The sequence below is a fragment of the Rutidosis leptorrhynchoides genome, unplaced genomic scaffold (assembly GCF_046630445.1).
Source record: "Rutidosis leptorrhynchoides isolate AG116_Rl617_1_P2 unplaced genomic scaffold, CSIRO_AGI_Rlap_v1 contig3, whole genome shotgun sequence".
NCBI classification, from domain to species: domain Eukaryota; kingdom Viridiplantae; phylum Streptophyta; class Magnoliopsida; order Asterales; family Asteraceae; genus Rutidosis; species Rutidosis leptorrhynchoides.
Window position 1 is genome coordinate 45,629 of NW_027266542.1, and position 14,126 is coordinate 59,754.

At 33.2% G+C, this 14,126-nt stretch overlaps 2 protein-coding genes across 2 annotated transcripts; one reads left to right on the forward strand and one right to left on the reverse strand.

Annotated features, from left to right (window-relative positions):
* Window positions 1–804: 804 nt before the first annotated feature.
* On the reverse strand, window positions 805–1,991 carry LOC139882689 (probable glutathione S-transferase). The gene is made up of 2 exons (XM_071866968.1): window positions 1,671–1,991; window positions 805–1,158 (listed from the first exon to the last, which is right to left on the reverse strand). The coding sequence occupies exons 1-2, from the start codon at window positions 1,980–1,982 to the stop codon at window positions 805–807; spliced, it is 666 nt and encodes a 221-aa protein (XP_071723069.1). The 5' UTR covers window positions 1,983–1,991.
* An 11,083-nt stretch (window positions 1,992–13,074) lies between these two features.
* LOC139882690 (glutathione S-transferase U7-like) lies at window positions 13,075–13,925 on the forward strand. The gene is given in 4 exon segments (XM_071866969.1): window positions 13,075–13,392; window positions 13,520–13,529; window positions 13,583–13,678; window positions 13,681–13,925. Coding segments are annotated over 4 exon segments (669 nt in total).
* The last annotated feature ends 201 nt before the right edge of the window (window positions 13,926–14,126 follow it).

Below are 14,126 nucleotides of genomic sequence, written 5' to 3' on the forward strand. Positions count from 1 at the left end.
TAAAATGAAAAATCTAAAAAAATATGTATTGAGAGATGGAGGGAGTAGTATATAGTTTGCCAAGTCTTTTGCACAACTGATTGTTGCTAATGAAAATAAAAATAAAAAAATCACTAGGGGATAGTTAAAAATTTAAATTTTTGTTCTCATGTTTCATATATACAATGACTTAATTTATCATTCCAACAAATAGTAGCTTTAAGTTTTTAGTAAAAAATACGTATTTTGAGGGTGTTCGGAGCATGCTCCAAATACGCAACGAACTCAGTGTAAGTTTTCAATCAGTACTTGTGGGTTTTGAAACCGTTTAAAGATATTTTTATCCGTTCCCAATATGCACACGATGGTCTGCTCCTTCCCGCTTAAATTAGGCTAGCTTTCTTTAGTTTTCACCGCACTTTCTTTTTGCTATTTCTGATGTAATCCCGATAGTGTGGTTGTACACACAGCCCTGATTTTTGCCCTTGTTCTGAGGGCAAGGGGTGTTTAGTCCATGCATTGCACGTGTGTACATTCATATCATAAACTTTTTTATAATCAATTCCCTCATTATATATTATCAAAAAAAAAAGAATAGAAATCGGTTTTTCTAGAAAAAAGAATTACATAGATTTGTTTGAAAGGTAGTTGCAACATTAGTCCAAGCTAAACAAAGGAAAAGTTGTCGGTATTGCTTGTTCAAGAACCCTTGCAACTTGATTATTAATTACCTTTAATTTCCAATGCTAATTAAAAATATGAAACACCGTTTTATTTATTTCATTTCAACAAGACAAGTACAGTACTCAATCTAATTAGACAGATCTATTTTGGGGCAGATCCTGAAGCCGTAAGCATTTTCCTGAATTCAACAAGTTTGTATTTTGGAGGGCAACACTGTTTCACAACTTCATCCTGTTCAAATTTAGTCTTCCATTTCCATAGAGTTGGATGTTCGTCTTGTGTGAACCAATGTATACCTGAAACTTCTTGTCCCACTTCAAACCAAATGGCAATCACGCTGGCCGCAATATCAATGTATCCAATGCTATTCCCTCCAAAGAAATCTTTTCCTGCCAGCTCCTTCTCAAGCAATTTCAAATTCTCAACATTCTCTTCAATGGCATCCTCTCTTTCCTTGCCGCTGCTCGTAGCTATTCTATGCGCTGATTTCATAATCTGAAAACTAACGTGACTTATAAATTAGTTAATTCAGTGATTAAGAAGAATTAATATGATAGGAAAGTACTGTCAGTTTATTTCCATGGTTGGCGTTCTTTCTCAACTTTTCGAGCTAGATTGCAAGAACACTCAACTCTCATTATCTCTGTGAGTTTGATGTTTAGTTTCTTTTATTCTGTAATTAGAGAAAAATGCTTTGAGTGATGTACTTTCTTTTATAGTCATGGATGAATGTGTCCATACCTAATGACTTTTCATGGGTTGAGGTTCCATAATCTATGATAGTGGAATTGTGGACGATGTTAACCGATAATTAATATACACCTAACTTGTTTTTGCCTTGGGCCTCCTAGTTTGGATGGCTAGGCTTTAATCCGATGATCTTCAACAACTAGCACGATCGAACTTGCCACATCTTAATTACTAGTAATTAATAATATTCCTTCTTATATATCAAAAACAAATTAAAAAAAAAAAATGCTTAGAAAGTGCCAAATCCTTGACTTTACCTTGTCATCAATGAAATTAGCCCAAAATCGAGCCAAGGCTCGTTTGTGAGGATCCTGAGGCAATAATGGAATGTCTTTCCACGTTTCGTCGATGTACTCTAAGATCACTAGGGACTCTACGATTGACTTTTCATTGTGCACAATAACTGGGATTTTCTTCGTAATCGGGTTGTAGTTGAGAAATGACCGACTCTTGTTTTGCAGATTTTCTTCAATGAATTCGTACCGAATTCCTTTTAGATTCAACGCAAGCTCTACCCTATAACTAAAAGGGCTTGCCCAGAACCCAAACATCTTCACTTCCTCTGCCATTTTTTTTTCAATTACAAAATCTTTTCTTGTGGTTTGTTGTTAAACTCTAGGAATTTTGCTCCTTTAAACAATTCTCCATATAGAGGTATTTCTTGGAAACTCACAATATTCAACTCTTCGCCTCAATATTCAACTCTTCTTAGCTGTACTTTTTGTCAGGAGCTCTTTTTTTATTCTCTCAATATTCAACTCTTTCTACTCAACTCAAAAAAAAAAAAAAAAAAAAAAAAAAAAAATTCAACTCTTCTTAGCTGTACTATAACATTAACAAAATAGTTTATTTCTTTTCAAAATACATTATATTTTAAATTTTTATGTCTATTATATAAATATGTATTCACTTAATAATTTAAAATATTATTGGATAATACTAGTCAGTGGGCCGTCCGTTGGACGAAAGGACCATATTTTTGAAAATTAATAATTTAAATATATCATATAATAATTATTTATATTAAATATTATTAAATATATGTCAAATGTTATATCAAAAGGGAAATATTATAACTTTATATCAATTGTAATTATTTTAATTTTATTTCAAAATCTACAATCATATTAGAATAAAAAAATTATTTTGTTTTTAAAATAATAAACCTAAGAAAATGTAAAAATTACATATCAAGATTTGATTTGATAATAAAATTTATAATTGCATCTAATCAACTAAATTTTTTCTATTGTTGAAATATAAATATGTTCATTTTAATTAAGAATAGAAAAAAAGTATAGCGGATTTTTATTAGGAATAATAGTTTAATAAAAAGTTAGAAAGAAAATAATACATATTATACTTTGATTAGAATTTTTTTTAATAATATGTCCGTTGGAATAGGAAAAAGAAGATATGCCCATTTTAATTAGGAATAGGAAAATTTTACAATTGAATTTACGATTAGAACAAATTGAAACAAATTTAAAATTGAAAAAGTCTCGCTATTGTCTATAAGATTTTGACGCCATCCTATAATAAAATGATCTATAATTAAAAGATTGAAAAGATAATTATTTCAATATAATTTCGTTGATTACACAATAATAGAATGTTATTATGGTGGGAAAAAATCGATCACAATAAAAACAAAACAAAACTTCTCCTAATTAAAAAAAAACCATCCATCACAATAAAAAACAAAACAAAACTTCTATTAATTAGTTAAATAATTAGTAGTTGTATTGATGAGGGAAAAAACATCCTACCGAAGCTTCTTTTTGAAAAAAAAAAAAGCTAGCTTAGCAAAAGAAAATCGTACGGGAAACTTTTATTCTTATGGGTGTGAATTTAGTATGGTGCATATAGCTATATATATATTCGTAAAAGTAAAGATAAAAGAGAATAAGAATCTCATATGATTAGGAATAAGTAATCGGTGTATGATTAGGAATAAGTAATTGGTAGAATTTTATTAGAAGGATCACCTCCGTTGTGACTGCCGTGATTGGCATCTCTTGTGGGGAGGATGAATCGAAAGTAGCAGCCATCAATTTTAAGAGAGGAGAGTTTATGGATCTGTTTTGGAAGAGAATTGATGAGAAGGCGGCGACGAGAGTTTGTTTGAGCAGCTGATTTAGAGATCTATGAGGAGTCGAGGCGACCACTTAGGTGGTGAAGTCGTGTGGTGGGGAGGAGGGAAGGCTAACGTGCGCCATGGGTGAGAATTTGATTATTATCCAAAATCTTAAAGGGGTTGATGGTTAGCAGAACCAACAAATACGACAAACAAATTTTATTATGTTTTGATTTCTTAATTAGATATGAAAATAAATAATATTGACTTAAAATTATAATTTGATTCCTAATAAACTCAAAAACTTGATTTCTAATTAAAATGTCTTATATCGAATGTTGATTTGATAATAAAATTTACAATTAAATTACAATTAGAACAAATTGAAAAAAATTCTCTCTATCATATATAAAAAGAGAGGATAGGATTTGGTCTAAAAAATTCGTGAAATGATCATAGAAAATACATATCAGTCGGTATGTCAGTGGAGCCTACGTCCGAAATATACTTGGGGCTCTTTTTGAATTAATGCACTAAATTGTTAATATCATCAAATAGTAAAGGGCAAATTTATTATATCCGGGTACCATCTTTCGTTTTTATATTTTTAGCTTTTGGTTTAGCTTCTACCCATCCTCTCCATTCACAACAATACTCCTTCCAAATCTTTCATTTTAATTTTTCTCTTCTATCATATTCTTATTTTACACACTTTTCATTCTCAATTCTTTTCAAATCCTTTACCATTTCAACAACTTTTCTCATATTTTTTAAGTGGAACCCACTTAATACTATCTCTATATACAAATAGTTAACGCTCTCACTTTTTATGTTCATTACAGCCTTGATGTAACTAGATACATCAAATTTTCAATAAACCCAAAAAATAAAAACGTCATCTATTTAAACACGGAAGGAGTACTATTTAGTATTTTATTATTATATTTAGTTTATATTACTTTTAATTATATTAATAATACATATTATATTTATGATATATCAAAATTAATTATTAATTATCTTACTTTATAATCTTAATTTAATTTTTACTAATAAATTAATGATATAAAATTAAAATGTATTAATATTAAACAATATAACATAATTTTTTTATTTCAATACAATACAATAAAAGAGTACATTCGATAATAATTAAGAAAATAACTTAATTACGAAGAACGACAAACATAGAGAAAAATAAAAGAGTACATTTGACAATAGTTAGGAAATTAACTTAAGTACGAAGAACGACAAACATAGAGAAAAATAAAAACATGGCTAGAATTTTAAAACCGTACTAGTATCTATTCGTTGTCTCCAAACTTTTTCCATATATGCTCCATTGAATCTTCTTGGAGTTGAAGATGCATCTGCCCATTACGAAGGGTTGCGATTGTTTGAAGTGATTGTGCGAAGGTTGGAACAGGGCCGAAAAATATAGGTGTTGATTCGATATCATTACTATCGTACGATGATGAAATATGAATTTTGAAGATGGAGAGAGTGAAGAGAAATGAAGTGTATTGACTGTTGAAGATGAATTCAATATTTATAGATGGAAAAACAATGGCTATAATTTTTTAAAAAAATTCAAAATTTAATCAACAGCTATAATTTAATTTTTTTAAAAGAAAAATTAACGGTCAAATTTTTAACTTAAACTTTATAACGGATAAAATTATACACATCAAAATTTAAATTTAGTATTTCAACAAAAATATTTAAAATTTAAAATTTAAATATTACAATTATTTTTCAAAATTAATGAAAAATAACGGTCAATTTTTTATCTTAAACGGATACTTTTAATTGTAAAACGGATAAATAATACACATACAATTTTGAATTAAAAAACAAAACAAAATAAGCGGAAAACAAAAAATAAAGTAAAAAGAGATATGTGGGGCCCCTTCTTCTTCAAAACCCCTTCTCTCCTAATTTACACAATACCCCCTCACTTTCATCTCTCCTCCAAACACTCTCCAAACCTTCTTCTCCACATCAATAACTCCTCATGAAACCCCTCCACCTCACCCTCATCCTAAATTCTTGATGTGGGTTACATCCACAACAATAATCCCTCCAAATCCTTTCATTTTAATTTCTTTCTCCTGCCATATCTTCATTTTACACACTTTTCATTCTTAAATCTGTAAATGCGTGTGTCGACATGAACACATGTATGTTTAGATTGTCACTTTTTGACATAATAATTTAAGAAATGTTGAATTTAGTTAATTAAAATAAAACAACATAGTAGCAGTTATGTTATAGGATATTTAGTGAATAAATTAAAGATGCAAACTAGAGATCTTGTATTATTGTTATCACATGGACGGCCAAACTGGAGAACATCAAGGAACATAACTGATTTACAAAATAACAAACAGGATAGTATTAAAGGCTAAGATTAAAAGAGTACTCTTTAAGGATCAAGGAAGACTAAACCTCCAATACACAAATGTAAGTTTTTATCAAACACACAGATGGAAATGGAAACAAAATCATAATCTGTTTCATAAAGTACAAAATATTTTATGAAAGGAAACATGTTATGCTCATATTCTTGATGGATAAAAGATATATGTATAAGAAAACAAATGAGTATGAATCAGAATTAATCATTTTCTTGCGAATCAAGGATGCAATATGATTAGATCACAAATTAAGACAAAATAAAATCATGTCTGACTTAATCATTAAGCGTTGTGTGACGATCAAGGTATTGGAGATAATAAATAGGAGACAATCTTGCTGCAAGAAGACTTTACACAAACGGAGCACAAGGAGGAAGATAAAGTGACGTCCATTCCACTCTACCCTTTAGTTTGTTGCCATAGATTATCCAGATTCTTGGAGTGGTGTGTAAAGATCGAGAGTACTAGCCGGTCGTGGCTCGTTATTGGTAGGGTTCTAGAATAGGTCGGTCCTAGGTCTAGAATTTACATAGGAGATAATCGAATTACGAACAATAGTCTTGACGTGTGGCTTGTACACGCATATGAGTAATTCAGGTATATTTCTTTCCCCATTGTAAGCAATCTCTACCCGGTCCTTTGTCCGTGAACGTAGGTGTTGGCTATTTAGCGTTGAACCACGATATATCTTTTATTGAATAAATTTAGACAAAGTTGTTATTTGTTTCGTACTGAATCTCTCGCGTTCAATCTCTACTATTCTTGTTTTTATTTAATATATATTGTGCCAAAAACTGCAACGTCTATATGCTCCAACAGTTTGATCTAATCTAAGAGAAAACTGTTCTATCCATCTAATCGTATTTTCCAAGTTTGGGCAAATATGTATTTGTTTCAGGATTATTAACGCATCCGCCAAATAGTAACAACCGATCGAGTTTCTACTCGTTGAGGTGTTACATCCCTTAAATCAAACCAGCACGTTTAATTCGTTATAATTTGTTTGATTTGTTTATAAGTCTCCAAATCTCGACACCAGTCTTTAAGAGACTTATCTTTTATATGTCATATATTTAAATCAGCTTAACTCCAATTGTTAAGACTGATCCACTCGGTTAAAATCTCTAAACACAAACATATTTATTTAGAGAGATCTCTTTAGCACAAACAGGCTATAACACAAAAATCTCATTGGATCAGTAGATCACTAGATCTACAAGATCACATATTCACACAGTTGCTGACGTGTCCGATTCAGTGATCATTCAACCGAGTCAGATCAGAAGGTTCTGGTTCAATATCAACTCAACTGAATCAGATTAGACAGGCACTAACTCAGTATCCCATAGACTGAGTTGTTTCAACTTGAAGAGCACTAACTCAGAATGTGTACGACCGAGTTAGTTCGACATTTGAAGCCCTAAATCGCTATAGTCATTGTCATCCAGAAAAAGGACTTAAGCATCATCAGCTTACTCGACTAAGGTGCATCATCAGGAGCTTAGGATCCCACTGTAAGTCAGTTCAGTTTCTACTGAATTACCACTCATTCTATACAACACTTAGTTTGTTCGTAAGCTATAGTAGATTTGTAAGTACTGGTTGCGACTGATTAAGTACTAGTTCATCTTACACAATTTATTATACTCTGAATAGTTAATTGATTATTAGCTATAAATGTGTTCGAATTTACAATACTATTGTTCTTACAGTTATAATACTTAGATTGTTTCTATAGTAGTTTGACTGTTTTGATAGTATTGATTGTTTGGTATCCTCCACCATTTAGTATCTAGTTTAAGAATAGGATTTTATATTTGTATTAAAGTTTATTCTTAAGTAGATCACTTTGATAAAATCGAGATATATACAAGTGATTGTCAGATTAGGTTTGAATTATAACTGGTTAAGTGCCTATTAGGGAACTTAGTCGAAAAGAGTTAGGCTATCAAATTTCAATTGGTATCAAAGTAGGCACCGTAACGTAATTCGGTGAGATTAAGTCCTAACCATCATAAAGAACACAATTCAACTAGTAGCGGAAGGAATACTTAGACATTTTGCATGTCTATATTGGATTAAATCACTTATCACCAGTGAGACACGTGAACTTGAAGACACAATCTAGACCATAGAAGATAAAGTCACGTCAGAAAAATATATTGAAGATAAAGACTACAACTGGTATCTTGACAATGGATGTTCAAAGCACATGACAGGAGATAAGAATGTTCTGAACAAGATCGTTCCACGAAGATTTGGATCTGTGATACTTGGTGATAAAAGCAGAATGAAGATCATAGGAGAATGTATTTTAATTCTAAGAGACAATATTAGGTTAGAAGGTGTACTTTCAGTCGAAGGACTTAAGGCAAATCTAATCACCATTAGTCAAGTTTGTGATCAAAACCTATTTGTCACCTTCAACAAAGATCTGTATAGGGTCTATGACAACGAGAATAATTTGGTTATATATGGAGATAGATATGACGATAACTTCTACGAGATCATTGACAAATATGATCAGTATGTAAATAGAAGAGATCGTGTAAATATACACGACCAGCCTGAATGCAGCAGTCACTGAAGAAACCAACGTCGAAGGCACTTTAGGAAAGAAGAAAGGACATTCAGAAGAGAATCAGATTCTCATTCGGGATACGTGGATCAAGTTGAAAATCAGGATGATCATGATTCTAGGAGCAAAAATAGAAGAAAAGGAAAAAGTTCTTTCTCAAACAGAGATTACTCAACGAATGAAGGAACTTTAGCACACTATAAGGAAGACTCAACTAGAAATATTGAGAAAAGGAGAAATTTCAGAAAACACGCTATGGATAGTGACAAAAACTGCTTTCACAATCTTTATGATATAGGCTGGAGTCACATAGAGTACTCTATACCTCCAGAAAAAGATACATCGGAAGCTACATGGATATCATGGCTCAAGATAAAATTTTGGTCAAGATTCATGACCATCATTCGAAAGCCAGAAGCTTCCGTACTTTTGAAAGCATATATAAATCTTAAAAATTCTGAGGGTTACAGACAGAAGGAAGAGCAAGTATAGGACAAAGAGTATCAAATGGAATGTTGTCGCTTAAAATTATCGAAACAATTGAACAAGAAGGCACATAATGTAAAAGTAACAGGCTCAGGAAGTTCTGCCACGAGTCAACCTAGCAACATCGGAACTCAATCAACTAATATTGAGTATCAAGAAAAGGATGGCATAAAGGACAACGGAAACAAGGAATCACCAGTTGGAGAAGACAAAAAGGATACCAAATATTCAACAAATAACAAACACGATGATCTTGAAGATTTCAAATGTTCAGTTATAATGCAAATCAATACAATGAGAAAAGATGTTTTTGAATATCTGGAAGGACATTTTTGTGAACAAAATAAACTTAAAAACGAGTTGATTTTCTGGAAGCAAAAATTAAAAGATCAAGAGGAAGAGTTATTACAAGTCAGAACGTTGAACTGCTCCATGAAGAATAAAAAAGGATCTCATGTAAAAAGAGCAACTGGTCAACTAAAGAAGGAAGATGTAGTCTTGAATAAAAATATAATTTGTTATCATTGTGGAAATCAAGGACATATACGATCAAAATGTCATAAGGAGAAGGATCATTCACAATCTAAAGGAGATCTTTGGAAACATAGACAGACACCTCGACTGAAGATCGAAATAAAAGATGAGAGGATAAAAGGAAAAAAAACTCTAAGGGATGGAAGATTACATAAGGAAAAATCGGTTAGGAACAAGAGCTTCAAAGATTAAGTCACACGATAAAAAGTGGACTTCTAAAAAATACAGTGTGACCAATAATATACAAACCACTAAAAACTATATATCAAGAGAAAGAGATGTGTGACAGAATACCAAATAGGAATAAATCACAAGGGATAGTCGTAGGTGGTAAACTGAGAACTAATTCATCTTGTACCAATCTGAGAAGAATATGGGTTAGGAAGGATCTGATTCATCTTGCACAAGACGTCCAAAACAATATTTCAAAAGATATAAGAAAGGATCTCTTGTCAAACCAATCAAGAGAAAAACAAATAGATAAAAACAACATTATCACCATTAATTATGGAAATACAAAAATACGATCAATCAATGAAAACTCTGCAAAAACATCTCGAAACTCATAAGAAGTTGTCTAAACACAACTAATTGTTGATAGGATAAAATGTGTGTATTTATATTATTTTTAAAATAGGGTTTTCTAAATAATTTAATTCGAGTATTTATTCATTTTTTTAAAAAGAAAATTAATTAATAACGGTAGCGCGCTCATCGTGAATGTAGGTTATGTGACTCGCCATTTTTTTTAAACAGTGGTAGTAAAGGAAGTTTTTATAGACAGAAATCTCGAATTGAATGGATTAGTCTTTGTGATTCAAATATACCAGGTTCTTCCATTACTCCATGCGAGCCATTAGCTTAGAGTTGGAGGATGGCACTCTTCTACGCCAACAAGAAGAAGTTAAAAGGCTATGGTGGACTACTATCAAAACTTGTTGGGGATTGAGGTACTCCGTAGTCAACATATTGACTCGGTGGTTCTTAGTTTAGGGCCGGTAATGAACACGGAAGAAGCTGATGTGTTGTGTGTTGACATTACAGATTGTTGTGACCAAAAAGATCCGGTGACGGAAGGGTCATTGTAGAACGTCTGTAAGATCGGAAGCTGTAAATAGGATAAGACAATAGAGGGTGGCAACTACGTTAAAGCGTCTACGGTCTAAACGGGACCAACAAAGCTCACCACAAGACCGTGGCCGAATGGTGCGTATCTACCGGATTAAGGTTGTTAAGCTCCTCTCGTACGAGAAACTTGTATGAACACACGTGAACAATGATCACTTAGGTGTTGTATATCTCTATGAGTATGAGAGATTTGTTTAGGGTTTTCCCTTAAGAGGGATTATATAGGGTAGAATCCCACTAATCGAGGGATCTTATTCCTTGTGATCTTCTATACATGGTAGTGTTCTTAATGGAGAATATATCTAAGTATAGGAAATCAACCGAAGAAGCTTGTTTCCTTATAGGACTCTTACTCGGTCAGTCGGGTTTGGCCGACTGATTGTTGTAGGCCGAACCTATAGTTCGGGCAAGCTACTAGTCCGACCGGCCTTTTCCACCACACAGATATGGAAATTAAGTATGTCATTTTTCACATAGGAAAGGATAAAGCACTTGGGATTGATGGATTCAACAGTTTATTATACCAAACGTGTTTGGATACTGTAGGTTTCAACTGTTTGCAGTGTTGTACGAGAATTCTTTGACACTGGCTGCCTTCCTAAACAGGTAAACAACACCTCTCTAACTATTATTCCTAAATGTACAAATCCTACTGGTTAAACGATTATCGACCCATTGCTTGTTGTGCTGTGATATACAAGGTCATCACTAAAATTTAAACTAGTCGATTAGGGAATGTGCTTACCAGAATTATTAGTCCATGCCAGTCTGCTTTTGTTTCTGGTCGAAACATTTTCGACAATGTCTTGCTTGCTCATGAGTTAGTGAGAAACTATCATCGTGATACTTTGCCTGTCAGATGTGCTTTGTAAGTTGGGATTTCCTTGAAGAAGTGTTACTTGGGCTTCACTTTCCTAATAAATTTATTAAATTGATAATGACGGGTGTTAGAAATCCATTTTACTCCGTCCTTATAAATGACAGTCTTGAAAGGTTCTTTCAAGGGAAAAAGGGACTTCGTCAAGGTGATCCACTTTCACTCTTGCTATCTGTGTTGGTGATTGAGTATCTTTCTCGATGTCAGAGTGTCAAGCTTCGAACTGATTTTATCTATCATCCAAGGTGTATTGCTATGAAAATTTATCACCTCTCTTTTGTGGATGATTTGTTCCTATTATGTGGGGGCGACACTAATTCAATTGAGCTAAATGGATAAACATCACCAAACTGCGACGTTTAAGTTTATGGGGTATTACTAAGCCTATTGATGCGAGTTGTTTGTGGAGAATTTGAGAGGATGTAAAACAGCTCTTCTGCTACCAGTTGGGGGATGGAGCAACTTTCTCCTTTTGGTTTGATCCTTGAATCGAAGGTAAATCTGTAATTGAGTGTTTTCCTCAATTGTCTATTACATATTCTGATATAAACAAACATGCTGTAGTTCGTGATGTGTGGCGGAATAATGAGTGGTTTTTTACCCGATCCATTGGATGAATACACCGCGCAAGCCTGGACGGTTTTTTAGGGCCAATTATCGATTGTCCAATGCCCCTGATCGCATTACTTGGCCTGCACGTTTATCTGGTAAATTCTCAGTTTCGAATGTTTGGCAAAAATTATGAAGGACCAAAACAATGGTATTTGGAAGCTGATTTGGACCGGGCCAAATATAAGCATAGTTTTGTGATGTGGATGTGCTTAAAAATAAACTTGCCGTAAAAAGCAGGTTGTTCAAATGGGGGATGGTGCCTAATAATATTCGTCCACTATGTAGACATGATGAGGAATCTGTTGCACACTTGTTCTTTCATCGTGTTGATACAAAAGAAGTATGGCTAGCTGTTAGCACTTTTTTGCAGATGCAGCCTGTGTTCCAATGGCAAAGAATTGTCAGCATCTTCTGTCGAAGAGCTTTAGGCAAGAAGTAGGCTGGCGCAGCAAAGACGAGTGACTACTATGGCGACTGTGTACTGTGTTGTGATCGGAATGAAAAAGTCTTTGCTCTCACAGATTTCAACAGAAAACAATTATCTGTGAGATATTTAACTATGTCCGTTTAAAGCTTGGTGATTATAATGCATAGTTTTTATATTTTGATGCTTTGAGCTTGCGCTCATTTTTGGCTGTAGCAAGCGCTGTTGTTTTGTACAAACACTCTACAATTTTGGCAATACCGATTCACTTTTATTGACCAAAAAAAAAAGTGCATTATATGGAAGTAAAGTTGGAGAAGCAAAATGCAAGAAATGAAAGTTCAGTCATAGGAGTGCAATCTTTACCAAAGTTCAGGTAGCATCCATGTAACAATCCCATAGATGATTTTGTTTGTATATTATTGAGTGGATGGTTGAATTCAACTTATTGTAGCGTCATCAAGTATGTCATGAACCACTCTATATAAGTACATTTAGTAAATCCCATTTCAATCCATCTTGTTCGGAATGGGAGAGGAAGAGGAAGTGAAGTTGTTCGGAATGTGGGTAAGTTTATTTAGCCGGAGAGTAGAGTTAGCTCTGAAGCTGAAAGGGATACAGTATGAATACATAGAAGAAGACCTTTCAAATAAGAGTGAATTGCTCTCAGAATACAATCCAACTTACAAGAAAGTCCCGGTGCTCGTTCACAATGGAAAACCAGTTGCAGAGTTTCGTGTCATTCTCGAGTACATAGATGAGACATGGAAACATAGTCCCATCTTGCCTCGTGATCCTTATGACCGATCCACAGCTCGCTTCTTGGCCAGGTTCATCGACGAAAAGGTAAAAAATCACAATTTTGTGCCCTGAACTTTCAAAGTTTACTATTTGTTCCAAAATATAATTTAAATCTATTGCTGATTTTTTATTTTTTTGGAGAAAAAGATTATATTATTATTAATTAATTAAGATGTGGCCGAGTTGAATCGTTTCAGTTGCCGATAATCTCCAGATATGCGGGTTTTGAGAATAGCACATAAGAGAGTTTATGGCCAAGGGAAGGAAAAAGAAGATTCCATGAAAGAACTTGCAGATTGCTTGAAATATCTCGAGAATGAGCTCCAAGGAAAGACTTCTTTGGCGGTGATGTAATCGGATATGTGGACATTGTTGCGCATGTGCTAGCCTTCTGGCCGAGTCCTATTCAAGAGGTTACTGGTGTGGACTTGTATTCCAAAGAGGAATATCCAAATTTATGGAATTGGAAAGAAAAGTATCATCAAAACGATGCAGCCAACCAATGCCGGCCACCGAGAGAGAAACATCTTGGATATATAAGAGCTATCGTCTCAAAATCAAATTCCTCTTCCACATAATTTCGCGTTTAAAAGCATACTTATGATTATTTCGAGTATATTAATCAAGATTTCATATATATATATATATATTATCCTCTCAAGACTTATGATAACATAATAATAATACAGTTTGCACATTACACAATTACATTATTCAATGCTGGAATTATTTGAACTTTTGTAAGAGTAATTGGACTAATATGTGTGAAAGTTCATCTG